The 21,869-nt window shown below is 36.6% G+C and overlaps 1 protein-coding gene across 1 annotated transcript in view; it reads right to left on the bottom strand.

The window, feature by feature from the left end:
- LOC131067630 (L-ascorbate peroxidase 3) overlaps nt 1-21,869 on the bottom strand; it is a 79,013-nt gene that overhangs the window by 23,035 nt on the left and 34,109 nt on the right. The window contains exons 4-5 of the mRNA XM_058002719.2: nt 6,371-6,436; nt 6,241-6,289 (exon numbers count right to left, since the gene is read on the bottom strand). Coding sequence (XP_057858702.2) covers nt 6,241-6,289; nt 6,371-6,436 — 115 coding nt within the window. The remainder of the gene's footprint in view (nt 1-6,240; nt 6,290-6,370; nt 6,437-21,869) is intronic.

The raw sequence follows: 21,869 nt of genomic DNA, 5'->3' as shown, positions 1-21,869 counted from the left end.
AGAGGAACAACGACCTTCTTGAGAACTTGGTGAGATAGAAAGAAGATAATAATACACCAAGTAGAATCAGTCAGAGGTAGGCTCTGTTCTAACAAGTTTGTTGTAGAAATCTAAAGAGAAAATGTTCTATTTTTATTAGACTTAAACAGAATTAGAGTCATAGTTTTTAGATTTCTTATTATGAGAATTATGTCGAATGACATCAAAATACGTTCTTAGAAAATTATGTACTATACATAAATGTCTTATGGAAAGATATTCGAAAAGATTGTTGATAAACATAAGTGAAAGAAATTAGACCACCAAATCCCCCAGAAACAGAGTAAGAGGATAGAATGATTGTGCGTACAAAACTTGTAAATTTAAATCATGAAAGGAAAGCACTAGGATAATGAATTATTAGAGTGAGTTTTTAATTTTGACCACCTTCTTAAGTGTGCTTTCTTTAAAAAGATGAAGTATTTTGATAATAAATTATTATCAAAATTGAAGCTTATTTTGAATTTAAATAGAAAAGACTTACACTTTCAAATTAGATCCTTGCATGAAAAGTAAAGATGGTTATCAGGAGTCTCATTTGAAAAGCCATATAGATAGGCGCTTTATGAATTTTCATCATGTTGGATTGTTGTTATGGAAAAATTAGTGAAATCATTTAGTTGAGTTTTGAAATCATGGAAAATCACATATTAGTATTAAACTAAATATGATGTTTGAGAAAAGGGGTAAATGAACCAAGACACATGGAAAGATAAGAGAGCTTAGACGATAAACTTAGAATACTAAACCATAAGAAATGGAATGCATGTTAATGATTAAGCTATTTAAATGTTTTGATAATTGAATAAAAGAATGTGTACTCATTTTATTCAATTTCTATGTAAAGATACATACATGTGTTACACCTTCTTAATATTTTAATTCTTGTCTTTAAATTGCTTGAAAGATAGAAGCGAAAGATTGTTTTCTTTCAGATGTATATTTGTTTATCCATGAAAGATTGCTTCCTGTCATATAGGATTGGTTGTAATAAAAAATTGATTCTTTCTATTTCTATTCTATGAAATATTCTCTTCTTTAACATTGTATTTTTATCTTGCAAGAAATAGGAAGCTAGAATTGAAAGGCGAAAGATTGTCTTCTGTATATATTTATTCTAAGATTTATGTGAACAAAGCTAGATAGGCTTGTGTTTGTGGAAAGTTACCTTCCAGGACGGGTGCCGAATGTGGATTATAGAGAGAATAGTTTGTTTTTCCAAACTATCTATTTTTGCTATGCATGGCATTAGACTCGGTCGAGTAATCCAATTGAATAAACCATTGAAATAGATGGAGTTCTTTTATTTATACTCTCTACCACATCCTTGATTGATCTTGATTGTTTCTTAATAGAATTAGAAAATTGAAAATGCATGTATCATCTAGGCACGCACTAGATTCCATCTTGTCTTTCGAATTCTTTTGCTAAGCAATTCGTGCAGGGTCGGGTATTCTTGATTGACCAAGAATTCCGGGGAAGCGTAAGCTTCAAGGTTGGGCGGAAAAAGCCCCTGAATCTTGTTCTTGTCTTCATGCTAAAGATTTCATTGAAGATAGCTTGGGTTGCAGATCAACGGATGCATCTCACCCTTTACTTTGTATTATTTTTTTATTGAACTTATGACAACTTGAAATGCCTAAGTACTATATGATTGAGATACTACTTTTATCGATTTATTGAATGAAGAATCTTTATCTTTTATAGAAATTTTGTGTTTATTACGATATAAATGGAATGATCAAATGAAGCTATGGATGGAAAAGTGGAATGAAATAGACTTATTAACTGATTTATGAGTTTATTTAAGAATAAAGAGTATTTCGGCTATTATTGAAGTTAGCACGATTTACGGATTTACAACTTGTGTGAAAGCTTAACTTCTATTACTTCATGCTCATTGTTCGTGTGGTTGATGAGCATTGGTGGTATGAAAATCATTTGTTTATCCTTGGGAGATTGCACCAATTTTGTGTAGTTGTTCCTTGATGGCGAAACAAAGCTTGGTATCGTCACACCTAATCAACAATTAGTTCTTATAGTCCTAGGATTAGACTAGCTTCTTAAACCCTATCTCTTTTGCCTTTTGTTTTTAAGTTAAGTGAACTTCCTATGTTCCAACATCATTCAAGCAATCAAGCAGGAGTTAATACAAAACGTAAGTCCCCTTGTGATTCTAGCAAAATCATATCAACCATTGAGCTATCTACACGTCAAGACCTGACAATAAAAACCTTGGAGTCATCTCAGTTGATCACATAATTTAGCATCCGAGGAGATTTTGATCAAAAGAGGATAGAGTGCCTTTGGCATTTTATTCTATGTTGCATAGTGCATAAAAACACATCAACAGTACTCTAGTTAGTTTTCTAGGTTTTTAGATCTTGTTGTGGCTCTCTATAGTTTGGCTATCTCCTATTGATGATGGCAAAGAAGATTACCAAAGGTTGTGATACTGTTAGAAAAGAGCATATAGGCATGATGCCCATAGGACTCAATTTAAGTGGGTTACCAGCATCTCAACACTCTAACCTGCCAAGGTGGTAATGTTTTATGATCTGTTAAGGATTTTGGTCTGTTATTGTGTCAAGGTGCAAGCTTACTTCTAAGATTCATATGCAGTGGATTTTCCCAACCTCCCTGACTTCCACCAAAACTGCCCATGTCATTAAGGTTGACTTAAGTGCAACCTGATAGCCAGTTCTCAAATTGGTCAAGATCCATCTCTGAAAAGGTTAAACTTGCTGCAAACAATGTATATGTCTTGAATAAGCAGAATCCCATCTTAGTGCACGTTGTTGGAGTTACAGATTTACCTAAGTCTTCTAAAGGACCTCCCTTCACCCTTCCAAACCTATTGTTACTGAATAGAACGTCACTGCTTCCTGCAGGGAATTTAAGAAAGTGATTCCTTTGATCAGAGAGCTGAAGCCACGTAATACCACTCATAAGGATCAAACTGGTAAGCAAAACAAGATTTTGACAATCTTAATAAGGCTTTAAACCTATGCTCCCCCAAGTTTTGTAAATGGGGTCAGCAGGGGATGGCAGGACATGTTTCCGGTACAGAGGTACCTTTGGGCCATTTTTTAGAGAATGGCAAGGGACAACTATTAAAAAGTAGGGAAAATTTTATAATATAGAGAAATTTCAGATATTCATATCAAAACATTGATAAAGCATTCATCATAAGATATTCTAGAAGCTTAATACATAACATTAGACTTGAACTGAGATTTCACATGAGAATTGACAAACAAAGTAACAAATTCAAATGTTTTCATAATCAATGTGCATACATATTATAAAGAATTTTAACAAAATGCCCAAAAGCTACAAATTTCAACTATAAAATGACAAAATATATGGCTGTCCCTAATCAGCAGATGCAACTGGTAGGTCTGAATCAAAATTGGAGCTCAAGTCTATGTCAAAATCGGAGCTTGATTCTGAGTCACTTCAACCAGTAGGTATATATCAAAATCAGAATTTCTGAGGCATCCCTAACACCCCGGGGCCTGGAATGTTTCAGGGATGGGGTGGGGGTACCAGGGCAGGGGAAACATACCCAAAAGCACTGCTTTAAACAACTATGATCCAGAGTTTCAGGTGCATAGTGATATTTTGGGCTGAAGGATCAATGCCGGTCTATATATTTCAAGTTCAACAATACCCTTTTTGTCAATCAGCGATGGATGGCGAATGCAGAGGAATAGTTAGTTGCAAATTTTAGGGTCAATCAAGACCCATTAATTGTATTATATAATACCTTCATTTTAGGAATGCATTGAATCTTTCCTACCATATGAAGCCCCTTAATTTATGACCTTTGGTTATTTTGTTAATGGCGGATGAACTTTGTTCTTTTATGCTGTGTTTATTTTCTGATTTCTTGTTTGGAGGTATTTTTGGTGCATGCAAAGATGGGAACCCCATTAATAGGCATGTGCAAAATTTTCATAAGATTATGAGCACATGCAACAAGATTGTGTTAAATTGGCAGTGGCTTGTGCTAGGTTGGCTATGCAGTCCGTTCTATGCATTTTCTTTCTGGTTGCCTCTCTGGTTTGCAAGTGTCGTGGCATACAAAGCCAGCTCTTGTAAGGCTCATAACCCTTTTAGAGATTAGTGATGGATATTGCTTAGGTCACATTTTTAACTGCTCTGCTCCTGCTGCTTCCAGGTTTATCAAGGTTGTGTTGAATGAGGGCAGTATCAATTTGAAGATGCCGCTGAGATCCAAAGCTTCTATCAAGCAAGATTTCATTACCGAATTCGCCATGTAAGTCCCTGAAGTGAAGTAGCAGATGTGGCTTCTCAAATTATTGTTACCTAAACATTTTGAAGGTATGTCTTTGATTCCTTCTGAGCAAGTAGAGATCAGGAAAGGCAGAGAGGTGAGTGCTGGGGCCAGCTTGCAGACCCAGCTCTTAAGAAGCTTTGAGTGGTACAGGTGTCAAGGATGAACAGTTGACATTGCTGAAGAGGAAGGTGCAGGTCCTGAGAGCATATCATGCTGACATTGATAAATTACTAATGGATCTCATAGTGACCCACAACAAGGGTCACCTTGAGGTCACCAATGATCACACAATTCCATTATCTTTGCCATGATAAGGTGCACAGGTCAAAGCATAGGGTTGAGGTGATACACAGAGTGTGTTTCCTGTCCTTGGAACCTGCCTTGGCAGGCAATACTGCTCAGTTCCTAACAAAATTGAAATCGAGGATGACACTGAGAGGGGTGGAGTGGAGTTTACAAGTGTGGGTCATTGAGGAGCTCCTGATTGTGACTCCAGCAGTAGCAGTAGGCGGTTTTTGAACTTGGATAGGTGGCTGCAGTGGTAGTACGTGGTTGTTTTCATTCATGGTGAGTTTTGGGGTGGCAGAACTTTTGTCAGGTCTACCCCTTGTTCTGTATCTCTTGTTTCTGGCTGTGTTTAACATTTATATCTATATGTAATTTGCATTTTGTATTTCTGTTATGTTTTATGGGCAGGGGCCCAAATAAATATCCCCAACTATTTAATCTTTGAAAGAAAAAACATTTCTCTTCAACAAATACTCCAATAAATAGTTCATGTTTAAGTAGAAACTCTTAAATTCTTGCATAGTTTCAGCCTTCAACATGCCACAAGATTTCATAGAAGGATTCTCACTAGATTTAAGAAAACCAGATCTAAAATTGTAAACAACGTGCAAAGCTCTCTAATTAAAAACATCATCCCCATTTAAAACAAATTTTAAATGAAAATACATCAAGAAATTATGCAAGCAAATGCCAGATTGAACTTGGAAACCTAAATGATTATTTTATCCAAATAAACAAACCATGCCTCATGAAGTTATTCACGAAAAATAATATAAATAATTCTATGAGGACTATCTTGAAACCAATTTACACCATTGTAGAAGTCAGAAACTCTGTTGGAGAAAAAAGTAGGAGCAGAACCATTTAAATAAAAAAGGTTATACTAGGGCACCTACTAAAAGAAATTATAAGTAACAAAGTAACATGTATCAATTTTTGTGCAGTGCTACTCACTTTTTTGCTACTCAGAAATTTGGAAATTGACAAGTTCCAGTAACATTTTTGGTACTAAACAACCCCTATTCAGTTTTGTGACATGCCTGCCTTAGCCAAACAGAGCAGCCAGGAGTGATCTGCTTTAACACAGTGACTTGAATATGGGCATTGCTCAGTGGGTTTTAAACTTTTAAAACCTGGCATACAAAATTTTAAACACCTCACCTGACCACTCAACAAACCCTACTGGACTTGCTACTGTTCTCTAACAAAGGCATCATTCCCAGTATCAAAATAGCAGAGCTTTTTATCTCGCAGCACACCATAAAATATTCCTGGTTTTATTTATGAAGTTCTTTAAATAGATTGAATTCTAGTCACCCCAAAACAAACTAGTTGCAAATGCCATAAAATATTAAAATATAAGAAGAAAATACCACAAGTTTGCAATATTGATATTCTATTCTTAGCATCATAATTATTCATGTATCTATAATTAGCATAATTTCCACATTTTAATTAGCATAATTTCCACAGTTCAGTAAAATGAATTCATAAATTAGTACATTCATACTTCTATTTACAATTCAATACAATGCTTAAGCATAAAAAAGACTCTGAAAATTCAAATAAATTCAAATAAGTTCAAATAAGTCATGAGGAATGCCAGAAACCTTTCTCGGCATCGGGAAGCCGTCCTTCTCTTGTTGAGACTAATGAATCCTGATTAAAAAGCATGTGAACCACATTTAGCAAATCATACTGATTTCAACATCAACTGATGAGAATCTGTTGTACATTCACCTTACGACCAGGCACAAATTCAACTGTAGGACCTCCAGTAACCTCGACAGCAACCACGCCAGCCAGCTAAAGAAGCATACAAAAATGAATAGATGTTAGAAGATTGGCATACATTGACACTTTGCTCCTGGCTTACACATTAACACTTAAACCGAAATCTAAAGTCCATATTTAAATAGATATAAATAAAAATATTATTTTATACCAAAAATATGATGTCTCTGACATTAAAGCTTCATATGCATTTAACTAAAATTATGATGCACACACAAGAAAAAATAAAATTAGCTTCAATGAGAAGCTTAAAAACCCAATTTATCAAACACTATCTAAATATTATCAATTGCTCCTTTGAATTTGACTGCACATGCACTAGGAACAGCAAGAGAAGCTTGTGATTAATCAGACTTGTCACGGGTCTTTCTATGAATCCTCTCATATCTGAGAGCCACGAAAAAGGATTTCTTTGCCTAAGAAAGCATAGAACAAATGGATGATTTCATACCAGCTGCACAGTGTGAATTTTTAATATCAGTGAAGAACTAATGTTAGTTGCTGCACCTGCCTGCCCATGCCTCAGTGGGAATAGTTGGCCCCTCTATCGATATTCAGGATCTCATCCCAATACTGCTTCAAGTACACTGATGGTTTAGATCAAGTTGTATTCACACTCAAACACTTCTGCTAGGCGAATTTGGTACTCTAGTATCCTATTGCTTTACACCATCAAAGGATAAACTGACAAGCAATTCTTTACTCATGTTTGTTGAAACCTAAATAAGAAGCAACAAAAGGGATTCATCCAAAACTTGAGTTTATGTGGAAGCCATCTGCTAGTCAGAGATATTCTAGCTTAAGTCCCATACTTGCACACTCTTATAGGTGTCTTAAGAGGTTTTTTAGTGTAGGCCAAGGTAACTAGCAGATGTAAGAGAGAAAAGTTAGGAAAGAAAGTAAAGGCAGACAGAAGGTGCTGTTCAAAATTTATAACCTCAAAAAGATAGAATTATTGGTTAACAAGGTAGATTAGAGCAGATTCATACAGGCAGAGCAGAATAGAATTTCTGGTTGTTGTTATCTGGAGAATTAGTGGAATATATTCATCTGTTGAATAAGTTGAAGTTGAAATGCATTCTACTGTTGTCAGCAGTCATGTATAGCTCACACACAAGAAGTTGGAGCATGTCAAGATTCTAGGTCAAGCCCAAGGAAATTTATGGGATACCAAAATGAATCCATGACAATAATAATAGTGTTATAAAATAGGATCACATAAAAGACACATTGCTTTTTGCCTTTTTTGTTTGGCTTTGCATTTTAAATTTTTTGCCTTGAAGAATTACAATCAAAATTAAGGGCATAACAAAAAAGAACTCCTTCAATAAAATTATAAAATACCTGTTGATAATAAAATTACAAGGACTTCAAAGTTTAAACAATAACGTAGGAGTAAAAAAAACATTGATATAAAGTTTCCCATTTAAATTAATAGCATGGTCACCTGGGAACATGTGGTGCAAGTACAAGGATGGGAATGCCATTTCAAAATAGGATAAAGGAGTAAATGAATATGGATTAAAAACTACATTATATTTAAATACAGTCATCATAAGATGTGGGTACTAGGACAAGAATAGGATTATGTAGTGCAATTTTTGCACTCCATTTTCAAGCCTTTCTCCCTGCTGCCCTTCATCCTTATCTTCGTCCATCTCCCAAATTTCCTTGATGTCCTTGTGCCTTAGGGTTGATAACCAACCAGAGATAATTTAACTCATAGTCACAAATGCCAAAAATTGCATATAGATGCATTTTAAAGTTTACCTTGCACCAAAATCATGCTCCATGCCCAAGTAATAAACAAATCAAAACTGGGGCAACACAAGTCCAACAGTGAATAAAACTGAAAAATAAGGCATTATATACACATGTAATTCAAAAAAAGACAAGTTTTTTTAGTCAGCCTTGTGAATTTTGTCTATATAGGCCTCACTTCTTTTTTTCACATTTTAGGAGGTTGTGGAATCTCATTTTTATGTTATTTTCTTAATATAAAGTTAAGAATGCTTTTGATATGAGATTTGACTTATGAAGTAAGACTTATAAGGTATTAAAGCCTATTTCGAGACATAGACCTCAAAGGTCAATGGATGCAAGTTCATGTCTCACTGAGCATGCCTAGCGGTCGTCATATCTCTCATTGCACTGGGTTGCCAAACCTAGAAGTGTTGTTACTGGTAAGATTGTTTTAGTGGTACTATCTATGTGATGGTCCACAAAACAATGCCTAGTAGTTCAAATGGAATCTACAGACACTGGATTGTCTTCTTCAAAGCATGATTTAATGACAGTGATGTGACCATGCTCATAGTGTCATAATCCAATCTATATACCATGATGTCTACATGGCTTTGAGATAAAAATAACCAACAAAAATTCAGCATGTGATCACCGTCAAGGGATAGTAAGGAGCTAAGTCACAAAGTTCGAATTCAAATTCGAGTTCCGCGGCAATAAAATTCAGATGAAGTTCAGCAAGGATAAAAAATTCGGCAATAAATTAGCCTTGTATAAATTGGAATTTAAAAAATATATATAAATAATAAATTCATTAAATTACCAAAATAGTTTAACAATTGTAGACGGCAAAAATGTCGCGACTAAATAAATAATACTTTGTTTTGGCAGTGTAATAAATTATAGTTCCTGTAGGGGTAGTTGGTAGTTGCCGACAGTTGGCACTCTTAACCAACCACCAAGTGGTATATATATCATGTCTTGTATTGGGAACAGGAAGTTCATTTTGTACTCATTACATGGTTTTGCAATAGAAGATATATCATTCTGCCATATGTTACTCTGAATTCCATATGTTGTATTGTTCATGTTCTATTACAATTCTTGTTAACTTCCAATAATAAAACACATACCCCGTAGAGGGGACCTCAATAGATTTTCTGCTTCTCTTATTGGAGGAGGATCTTTCCAGAGCCATCTGTCCAGTAACATTTGATCCAATGAGTTCTTCATAAGTACCAAACTTATCTTCAATGAGATCTAACTGAACTTTAAGAAGCTCATCTGCATACATCATATACTTTTCAGTGCTAATTTCATTTCCAATTTTTGTTAGCTGGAAGTTTCGAGGCAACACTGCTTCCATGAAACAATGATTTGTATCAACCAAGAATGTAATGCTATCCCTATACATCTCAACACATTTTGCTGGGATCCTATATCTTGAAATCAAGTTCTTCCAAAGTTCATAGAAATGTTCTTTGCAAGACCTATCTTTGTCATTCAAATTATCCAAATCATACAAACGAGACTCGGACTTGACAAGGCTGACCCGACTCGGGACTCGGCAGAAAATCATCAGGACTCGGCAAAAACTCAGCAGAACTCGGCAAAAAAACCAATTTCTAGTTATTTTTGCCTAGAGCGAGTCCTAGAGAGTCACGATGAGAACTTTGCTTTCCTATAGGTAAGTTCTCATCCCAAACAACAATCTCCTTCATTTGTAATGAAGTTAAAAAGTAAAATGCCAAACATACAATCAACGATCCAAAACAAAAAGCATAACCATCATTCTTTGTCAACTTGATATTGTTCAATACTTGTTGTCTCAATAGTTCACATAAATCATAGTATTTTCCTGTCTTAGTCATATGATAAGCAACATATACTGCAATAGCAAATGTAGAACCTTCTCTATTCCGAAAGTAAATCTTATAGGTAAAACCCATAGCAACATATCTTACCAGAGGGTTTGTAATGGTGTCAATCTATAGAGCTCTTTGATCCGAAGTCACACCTATCAATGCTTCAACTTCTTTGTTCCTTATTGTCTTCATCATTGGTGCAGTTCCATCCGAACAAAGACCAATAACAACCTTTAGGACTTCCTTTGTGATCTGATATGGTTTATCCAACCAAATGTAGTCATCATGAATTTTGCTCTACACAATCTTGACCAATTCTTCATCAACTATAATCAGAAATTCACTCCAAACATTCAAACCCTTGAGCCCTAACTCGACGACCAACTGTAAATTTTCTCTAGAGAGAGAACCTTTGAAATTCTTTATTTTTACATTGTCATACTCTTCAATTTGTACATCAACAAACTTGTAGATATCTTCAAGACATACTACCCTAGCTCGTAGTGACGAAAATGCACCAACGGAAACATCTCTTATCGACTTTTTCATGAATTTCATGAATTTAGATCAAAATTCATCTTCACAACTAACCAACTTGTTGGAATCCATGAGATAGAATTTGTAAATACCTTAGCTCTGCTGATAGAAATTCCGCTTGAATACTTCTTTCCGCTCCTCAAATTTGCCAATTCACCAATAACAAAATGAACATCAAAAAACATATATTTTGTTGAATAACCTAGGGTTTTGCCGCCAAAACCGTCATATCACCAAAAAGCTGATAAACATCTCTACCTGTGTGAACAATCACTTTCTGAAACTTTGCATTCTACCGCATAGCAATATTTTATGTCGCGATCTTCACCAAGAGTTCAAGTTCATCAATTTATCCAACATATCAACATGTTATGACAATAGCATCAACCTCTTTGGTGAGGGGAAAGGATCTTCATTGTAGCTACTTGTTGATGTGTTTTTTAGGAGCATACAAACACAGAATAAAATACCCAAAAGTATCTAATCCTCTCTTGAATAAAATCTCTCAAATGTTGAAGATTAGCTTAAGGATCACTTGAGAAGACTCCAAGGTTCATGAAAGTAGGATCACTACGTGTGGATAAGCTTTGTTCGTCGTTGTGATTGTTGTTTCATCAAGGGGCATTTATGGTTACGAAAGATTTATGAAGTATTTTGCGAATGATAATGCAGTGAGGTTCTTTACTAATACTACTAAATGATTGTCAAAAAAAAAAAATGGCAAAAGCTAAGGGTTTAGAGAGGTTCTAAGCTATCCTAAGAATGAATGGATGAAGAATGACACAAGTGAAACTCAACTAGTTGTAGCATCACCATACAGGAACAACTCCACTAGAACTAGTGCAATCTTCTAAGGATACTTGGAGGTTTTCAAATCATTGGCAAGCATAGATACCATCACTTGAATGCATATCAATAATTGAGCAACAATCGAACTTAAGCAATTTTAAAGGTTCCAGTTGACCACACAAAGCTCACTTACAATCAGCAAGAGGCTAGTGGTATGGATAACAAGTTTCACAATACATCAAATGCAACATTCCATCATTTAATGATTAATCTAAATGCTTAAACTAACATCAAGGATTGACTTGAGAAGATAAAGAACCATGCAATAGGTTTCGAAGATTGAATAGAAATACCATAACTTCAATGTTTTATTAATCCAATGGCCAAACAACAACAATTCTTCAAGTCCTTCTCTTATCACTCTTGATTTCTAATCAAAATCTCTCTATTCACTATTCTATCTTCTATTCTATTATTATTCTATTCACCTTTACAAATGAAATGAGTGGAGTTTATATAGGACTCCCAAATACAATGAAGGGCCGAAATCGAATGAAGATCAAGGGCCAAGATTTTGCCACCTAAACCCTAATTAGGGTTTGATACAAATGAAACCCCATCTAGATAAACATCATCAGAAAATCAACCAATGAGATAAAAGCATGTGTCGACACAAAAACTGAGGAAGCATCCTCCAATAGGAAAATGAAATGCCAAGTGGGATCATAACAAATTGTCTTCTAGAATCCGGTTCCCTTTCTCACGTTCCTTTCTGGCATATTCAATGAATCTGGTCACCATATCATCTATCTCTGTCATCGAGATCTCAGGCAGAGACTTCAGCTGCTCCTCCATGTGCATGACCTCATCGAAAGCTTTGACAATAGCATCCTCCCATTCAGGTTCGAGTTCTTATGTTTTGCTTGCTAAAACCACGAACTCAAGCATATCATTCAATCATTCCTTGGTGATCATTCCATCATCCCCATGGAAGATAGCTCTTATTCTTTCCTCCAACTCCTTAGCTTCTATAATTGTGCCAGGATCAATCTTTCTTTCCAAAACAATCTGTGCTACTTCCACTATCTTATCATGGATTTGGTGCATATCATCTTGAACTTGACTACATCCGTTTCCAATCTCCTAAAAAATGATCTTCTTTGTGCGGAGTAGGCTACTCCATCGTAGAAGGCTAGGTGTAGTTCCTTCTCTTCTTATCTTCTCTCTTGATAGGACTTCCCTCGGTGTTTTCCTTATTACTTGAAGTACTGGAATGATGACATCTCTAGCATGAGCAAATGCTTCAGAGGCTTCTATGAGGACATGAGTTCTCCCAAGGACTTTTATGACTGTATCGAGTGTCTGCATTATGTCCTTCATGAATTTGCTAACTCTAGTATATGAATCCACTATCCATGCATCCATCAACTGTGTGGAGTTCCTCATCTTCTCCATATGATCAACTGATTCTGCGGGAAGCAAGGGAGGCGGTGTAGCTGCTCGACTCTGATGTCTCAATGGTCGCTGAAATTGCTGAACATAGTTCCTCCACGCACTTATTTCCTTCTCCAATCTTCTATTCTTCTCTATTTCAGCTCTCAACATGTCATTAACTGCCTTCAATGAATCAGTTGCATCACCTATAGCTTGTTCGGAGGTGAGTGGACCTAAATCAATAGTTTCCATGTCATACTCATCCGCTGTGATCTCACCTTCATACTTCTCAACCCTTGGAGTAGCTATTTGCAATTTCCTTGATCCTGAATCATCTCTAATCACCTTCAACATCTTCGTAGCTTTCCTCTTCTCGGTGACTTCTTGAGTTTGGTTTAGAAGACCCACTATATCATATGTTTGTTCTTCCTCAACTACTATCACTTCTTGAACTAGTCTTTCTTTTAGCCACTCCAGAATAGAAGATCTTCCTTCTTGAATTTGTGCTTCTTCATGCACCTGCTCATCTCTAGGTGGTGAAGTGGTTTCATCATTATCTTCTTGTTCGCCTCCTTCAATCTCTTGAATGAGATGGTGAGATCTTCTTGCTCTTGAGATGCTTTTTCTTTGCCTTTATCATTGTGGACTGTAGATTCTGCCGATTCATTGGCTCCTTGACTCAACTCTTTTTCTATCCTTCGTTCTTCATGCCTAGAGGAAGGATGACTCGTACTTGATTTATGCTTCTTCCTTGAGAATTCCTTTTCTCCACAATCCTCTTTTCTCTTTGATCCTCTCGAATGAGATGGTTAAGTGTGCTCCCACTTGCGCTTGCTTCATCTTCATCTTCTGCTCTTTCCTCTGTGTGGAATGTCGGTGCTATATTTTGCTCTTTCAACTTTAGGTGTTGTATGTCTATCCATATGCGAGTGTATTCCAAAACTGGTTTCATTAACTCCTTCAAGTCATCAACTTCCATATCCGCCCATTTGAATTTGATCTCTTTATCTTCTTTGGTGTAGGATGCTTGGAAATAGTTGTCACTATCTTGAACTTGATCGGCAACATGAAAAAACTTGCATTTCCAGATGAAATCAAGACGTAGCCTAGAATACATCTTCTTCTTCACTTCCACATCATTTTGAACGTTCATCCAATAATCCTCAAGATGCCACCGGTGTCCATGCTTTCTTCCCAAAACTTCTTTCACATAACCATATGGATCAAACCAATCTCTAGTTGTGAATGGCTTGAGTGAATGTAATGCTAACTCCTTCTCGGCATCTTCTGCTGCATGAGTGGATGGGCATACTTCAATGGAATCTCCAAATATGATAGGAAAAGAGACACTGGCTCCATGTTTATGCCTATATGCCTTGATATACGCCAATAACTGTCTCACCACCTCAAGTAGCACCACTCTATTTGTTGGGTAGCGTGGCAACATATAGGGAGGAACAGGAGACCCTTGAACTCTAATATATGTGAACTTCGAGAACTGGATGAACCACACACCATGTTGCTCTACCAATGCTTGTGCTTCTGGAGAGAGTCTTTGTTGCAATCCACCTCGAAATGTTCTCGTGATATGCATAGTGAAAGCATCATTCACTCTCCTGTAGTGTTGTTTAAGTGGATGCTTAAGTTGCGGGTAACAATCATACACCTTAATCTGTCCAAGTCTCCTTCCAACTATGTCGGTGTACATGAGTCCTGGATACTCATAATTTCTTGCAATGCAGTATATGATGTAGGAGCTCATATAGAACGTTTTAGTGCGCATTAGCCTTCTTAACTGTTGATCAATGTTGTTGCTAATGAGCCTCGCCCAGTTGACTACGTTCTTGCCATGAGTGACGGTCTCAATGAAGTAGAACATCCAATCCTTGAAATATGAAGCCTCGGGTGCACCAACCAATCAATGGAGTAAGGTGATGAAGTCTCTGAATTCGTCATTGAAGCCTATCCTATGTAGCTTATCAGGCCATCTACTCCTTCAGCCTCTACTCTTCTTCAACCAAAACTTATCAATGATCTTCGCACAAGCATCTGGATCATCATCATAGGCGGATTTAGCTCCTTCTATGCTTATGTAGACCATGTCTTTAGGCTCGCATAGATGAAATGTCTCGCTGAGTGCTGTCTCCTAGAGATATGCGAGCACTGTCCCATCCTTCGCCACAATTCTCCTAGAGGCAGAGTCATAGTGTTGAGCACATTCTACAATGAGCTTGTAGCATTAAACCACGGGAGGAAAGCCAGCTGCATTTATGATCCCACTTTCAATCATCTTCTTGGTTTTAGCTATAAGTTCATTTATGTATGATGGGTGCCAGAACTTCTTGGTGTCGAACTTTCCAAGATTAGTGTCTCTCCTACTTTGCTCCAATGCGATGTGATCCTGCTTTCGAATGCACTTCCCTTCAAGTCTTCCTTGATGAGCACTTGGCGGGAGAGGGTCTTGTTTGGTTTGGGAGCCGCCATCTTTCACCTATGAGAGATATGGAAGTTAGAGTAGTGGTGAAATATCGATGTACTAAAGCCTATTTACTCAAGCATGAACCGAATCTTGCATCTAAAATATGAAATCAATTGCTAAATAAGACTGATTTACTCATTATATCCATTAGGAAGGTCTAATTTGCCTTAACAAAATCACTATCAAACCTAAATCAGACCTGCTCCTGACTTTATATCAGTCCAAATGATGCACTTACTTCTTGATTTCTGAATTTAACTTCAAAATCTAATTAATGATGTGAATGCTGGTGCTCAAAGGATCTTTGTCTCCTTAATTCTTAGCTGCTGAAGTATGATGTTCGCCCTCCAATCTGCTAAAACTCGCCTTTATGAAGATGATGTTGCTGATCCTTTTGGAGTAAATTCGTCCTCTTGCTGCTAAATTTGGTGATCTGCACTTGAAATTCACTAATTGCTGATTCAAAATTCGCTATCAAACACAGATTGCTGCCTGCTGGTGAAATTAGCTCAAGAGAGAAAGAATGATTTGTTTGATTTGGCGTTGAAATGATTATTTCAAACTCTCTCTTATAGGTGATCAGGGTGAGAGTTGTGTCTTTTCCTATGAAGGCCAACTTGGCTAAATTGAAATAAAATAAAAAAATTTGCCTAAGCCGACTTACCTCTTGATCAATTTCAAATTTTAATTTTGAGCGCTAAAATAATGTTTGATTAACTTTAATGCATTGTAAATCAATGAAGTTCGCTCTGATTTTTAAACTCATGAAGTTCACTCCATTTTTAAAACTCATGAAGTTCGCTCTTGATCTCTAACTAGTGAAGTTGCTCCAAATTCCTCAAACATGAAGTTCGCTCCAATTTTCAAACTCACGAAGTTCGCCTTGAATTCTCAATACATGAAGTTCGCCCCAAACTCTCAAACACATAAAGTCGCTCTTGATCTCTAACTCACGAATTTCACTCATGCTTCTCAATACACTTGAAATTTGCTCCTCCATCTAATCATGAATTTCGCTTTAAATTCACAACTCATGAAGTTCATCTTTGTAGGTCAAGTTGTGATGTTAAAAGTCGTTCATGTAAGCTTAGATATGAAAGTCGCCTTAAGGGTGTGTGCTCATGAAGTTTGCTTCTCTCACCTATAGCTTATTCGCTTGTCTTTCTCAACTCATGAAGTTTGTTTGTGTGAAATTCGCTCCAAATTCCTAACTCATGAAGTTCACTTTTGCATGAAATTCGTGTGCTCATGAAGTTTGCTTCTCTCACCTAGCTTATTCGCTTGTCTTTCTCAACTCATGAAGTTTATTTGTGTGAAATTCGCTCCAAATTCCTAACTCATGAAGTTCACTTTTGCATGAAATTCGCTCCATTTCTTTGATTCATGAAGTATACTTGTATGAACTTCGCTCCAAATGTCTCGAAGATGAAATTCGCTCCAATTTGTCAACTCATGAAGTTCACTCCAATTTGTCAACTCATGAAGTTCGCTCCAATTTGTCAACTCATGAAGTTCGCCTCAAATTATCAACTCATGAAGTCGCTCCAAATGTTGAGTTTGTGAAGTTCATTTCAAACTTAATCCATTCAAGGCAAGTGCTATCAAACATCCCTCGCTTCTCTTTCAATTTCACTCATGTAGGCTTGCTCATGTGTGCTCATTGATGAAGTTCGCTCCAAATTGGGAAGTCATGAAGTTCGCTCCAAAAGTGCAACTCATGAAATCGCTCCAAATTCCTCAAAAATGAAGTTCGCTCCAATTTTCTAACTCATGAAGTCACTCTTGATCATCAACTCGTGAAGTTCGCTCCAAAATGCAAGTCATGAAGTTCGCTCCAAAATGCTAAAGTCATGAAGTTCGCTCCAAAAGTGCAACTCATGAAATCACTCCAAATTCCTCAAAAATGAAGTTCGCTCCAATTTTCTAACTCATGAAGTCACCCTTGATCATCAACTCATGAAGTTCGCTCCAAAATGCAAGTCATGAAGTTCGCTCCAAAATGCTAAGTCATGAAGTTCGCTCCAAAATGCTAAGTCATGAAGTTCGCTCCAAAAGTGCAACTCATGAAGTTAAAACCTCTGGAAAACTTGGAGATGAAATAGATTGCAAATGAGCCTTTCAATCAATCCATTGCATATGAGTTCAATTCTTAAACTACCTCGCTCAAACGTTCAAACTCATACCTATAATGCACTCAAGGGAAAATTCGCTCATCTATCACTCAATGTGAAGTGCGGTTTTGAGGCTTGGAGACTAAGGTGATTCGACATCTCAAATTGCTTATTTGCATATCACCTTGGTTCATTTTCTCCCTTCAATCTGGCAAGATGAGGCCTCTTGGAAACAACTTCTACCAAGGATATCTAAAGTGATTGGAGTTTACCCTTCAACCTTGAACTCTTGGAGTGTCGCTAACTAGCAACTTCCTTAGGCTCTTCAATTGGACTCCTGATTAACTGACATGACATCTAAACCCTATAAACTTACTCATTTCACCTATGAAAAGGAGAGAGACTAGACTAAGAGGCAAGGGCTTGAAAAAAGAGGGGGGTCCCCATCTTGATGGGGCGATGTGTGAAATGATCACAACACTACCCTTGAGCCAAAGCTTTCAAACTAGTTTCTAGAGGGGATTTCTGCATCGGAGCCAAATGCAACAACATTTTCTATCAAGTCCGCTACATTCTTTCTCCAAATCTTTTTCATTTCATTCCTCACCTTTTCTACATCAATCTTTTTTACAGGTTCATTCCTTTTTACTGAATTATCTTTCTTCATATTCCTGCTCCTGCATGTTTTAGCAATATGCCCAAACTCGTTGCAATTAAAGCACTAGATATTCCTTTGTTTTGAATTTCTTGTAGTCATTCTAGATCTACATTTATTAGCCTTGTGTCCAAAACCATTGCATAACTGACAATAACCATAAAAGAATCTATTTCTTCCATCCATAATTTGACTTCTATAGTCACTAGCCTTATGACCAAATCTCTTGCAACTAAAACACTGAATATTTTGATTCATTCCATTTCTACATTCTAGAGCTTTGTGTCCCAATTTATTACAAGAAAAATAACAGTCATTAAACGAAGGGTACCTTTGAGCAATAAATTGTCAGACCGAAGGTTTCCTTCCAGAACTTCTTTGATTGTGGGGCTGCCTTCCTTTGTTTGCTTCTTCAGTGCACCATTCAAATTCAGTCTTCTTCATCTTGCCTTTATCTTCAGTCCTTTGATTTGAACATTCACCAGTTTCAAAACCTAATCCACTTTTGTCTTCCAAAGATTTCTGCATAGCCATCATTTCATCAAGTTTCTTTATACTTTCCTTGAATTTATCTTATGATCTTGGGACTACAACATCATGTTCCAGTCTTGCACATTCTTCAGTCTTATCTTTGATTAAGTCATTCAGTCATTCCTCAGTTTTCTTACTTTCTTCAACTTGTAACTTCAGATCAACAATTGTTTTATTTGCTTGTTTCAATTCCTTGCTGACCTCTTTATATCGTTCTTTGAACTTCTTGATTTGTTCCCTCAATTTTGATGCATACATTTGCATCTTTGATATTTTCTTTCAAATCCTTGTTTTCACTTTCCAAATTCTCAAGATCTTCAAGAGCCGTCTGCAATTCTCCATCCATAAGAATTTCTTCAGCACTTAACTCAAGAGTTATGTTCAACCAACAAGATCTCCCTTAAGCAATAAAGCTAAATCAAGGGGCCAAGCTTTGATACCAATTGATGAACAGTCGGAATACTGAGATGGGGGGTGCATCAATATTCCCTTCTGACACTTTAAAATCAACACAATTATCACTTTGCGGATTCTCATCAATTAGCATGTAACATAAAGAAATGAATGATCAAATAAGAAGCAAAAGTGGAGATACCATCCACAACAACATACACAAGAGAACAACAGATTTTTTTGCATGGGAACCCATTAGGGAAAAACCACAAAGAGGGTTAGCTCTCAATATAATATAACTAGTTATAAGATATTACAAAATGCTCACTGCAAGGCTCACTACCCAAAAGATGAAGGCTCACTGTCGAAGGGCTTACTGCCCAAAAGAGAAAAGTAGACAAAATGAACTGCTATACTTGCATCTTACATATGCATGGAGTACAATTCTGTTGATGTGTTTTTTATGCACATGCGAACACAGAATAAAATACCGAAGTATCTTATCCTCTCTTGAACAAAGTTCCCGACTGCTGAAGATCTCGCTGAAGGATCAGTCGAAGTAACTCCAAGGTTCTGTTATGTAGGTTCTCTACTCGTGGATAAGCTCTCCGTGGTATGATGTGATTTTGCTGGAATCACAAGGGGACTTACGCTTGATGACTAAACGTCTAATTTGCTTTGAATATTGTTGGAACACAGGATTTCACTAGCCTAGATTTTAAAAAAAAGGAAAAAAGGACGAGGGCGAGGGAAGGATCTAATTCTAACACTAAGAATGTAGGAGCAATGAATGACCTTTGATGAAATTCTAACTAAGTCTTGTTTTGACATCCCAAGACCATCTCCACAAGGTTAGTGCGATCTTCGGAGGAAAACTTAATGATGTTCAAAACATCGCTATAGGCATAGACACCATCAGGCTGATGCATGTCTATGAAGAAGCGACAATTGAAGTTAAGCTTAAGCTGAATGATTCCAGTTGACTACACAAGGCAAGTCTGCAATCAACAAACTGCTAGTAGTATGGATATACGAATTTCACAATCAATCAAACACATTTCTTCCACTCATCCAATAACATGAAATCAAATCTGAGAAGTATAGAGACCATGCAAATTGTTGAATCGACCCATAGATTTCACCATTTCTTCAATGAAGTTTTACAAGTCTTTTACAACAACATCTTGGCAACAATCTTTGCCTTCTCTTTCTATTCTACTCTAAGTGCTATACTATTTGTTGACTATTCACTATTAGCTAACTATTCACCTTCTAACTACTGACTAACTATTATCTATTGACTCCCTATTAGCCTTTACAAGATGAGGAGCCAGGGCTTATATAGCGCCCTCAATACAAATCGATGGATCAGATCAACTTGAAATCAATGGCCAAGACCTTACAATGAAAACCCTAATTAGGGTTTGTTACAACAAACTCAATTCTGACCAATGAAATAATTGCATTATTTGGACACGTCTTCCCTCGAATATTTGACCAATGGATAGCCGGGGTAGGTACATCAAAGTTAGTGTCATCTAATGAGTCAAGTGCATTGAATCTGGACACACTGAGGTGGACCAATCCAACTGGAGGAATGATGACTGAGACGCCACCTTGTCTGACACTTGGTTGATGCTCAATTTGGTGATGCTGAGAAGCTAACTTTAATTAACTCTTCTGAAACTATCTGCTTCTCCAACGGACCCTTGCTTTGATCCTTTTTTGTCTTTGATGTGCAGGATGGATGGTGTACCTTCCCTTAAAATGCTGGACTGGAAGAGGTCATTCCTAATGATGTTGAACCGGAGAAGGCCATCCTTGTCCTGGCTTGATCTTCTTTGATGAGAGTCTGCCAAGTAGTTGATCCTCCAGCTTTGGGGGTCGTCATTTGATGCCTACACAAAAGCTTAAAGTTAAGGTTTGCGCATAATATCTTAAGGTATAGGATTTAAGACCTTTCAAGGAAATAATTTAGATATTAATTTGAAAATGACATGATAAATCCAAGAATTATGAATTTTCAAATTAATTATGAATGGAAATCAGATTTTACAAGACTTAGATTTTTAAAGATTGCTATGGAAATCAAAATAAACCTTGAATAAAAACTTCAAAAATCTGATTCTTCATACCTCCTCTTTGAATGCTTAACTATCAACCTTGGAAAATGAATAAAAGGAGATCAGAATTTGCTGGAGAAGGACTGAATTTCTGGTCTTCCTTTGGATGAACTATGCTTCAATCAGCCTTCAAAAAACTTCGCCTTCCACTAACCTCCAAACACTTAACAAATTCTGGAAATTATCCTCCAAATTAGCAAGAAATTCGCCTCCAAATCAGGTAGAATTCACTCCTCTAATCTGCTCTTCAAATTCGCATGAGAAGAATTGAATGAATGATTTACATTTGCTACAATACATCTCCCTTATATAGGGCGCTCACCCTAATTCTCCATGAGGCCGACTTAGCAAATTAGCAATAAAATAAATCAAAATCCCTTTCAAAGGATGGCCGACTTGCTTAAAAAAACAAAATAATAGGCTTGAGCGCTCACCTTAATTTTTTAAATTTTAAAATTAATTTCAAGGCTTGAAAGGTGAATTTTTTATTTATTTTAAGGCTTAAAAATTAATTAATTCAATTGCAAATGCCTTAATTCATGCGAACTTGCTTTAGCCTCGCCAAATGTCTTGAATTTGGCAAATTTAGTGAAAATTGAGGAATCTTAAGGTTTGATCAAGGCTTAATGAAGCTTCTTTCCTCCTTAGGCATTGAAATATCCAAAGTGATGAAGGTCTAAATTACTTTCAAAGCTTGTTTGAACCTCACATACAGGCTTGTTTACGTCATGAGTCAAAATTTTCACAACCTAGATTTGCAAATTCCCATGTCCTTGTCTTCACAA

The sequence above is a fragment of the Cryptomeria japonica genome, chromosome 5 (assembly GCF_030272615.1).
Source record: "Cryptomeria japonica chromosome 5, Sugi_1.0, whole genome shotgun sequence".
In the NCBI taxonomy this organism is placed as follows: Eukaryota; Viridiplantae; Streptophyta; class Pinopsida; order Cupressales; family Cupressaceae; genus Cryptomeria; species Cryptomeria japonica.
This window is presented reverse-complemented; position numbering and strand designations above follow the sequence as displayed.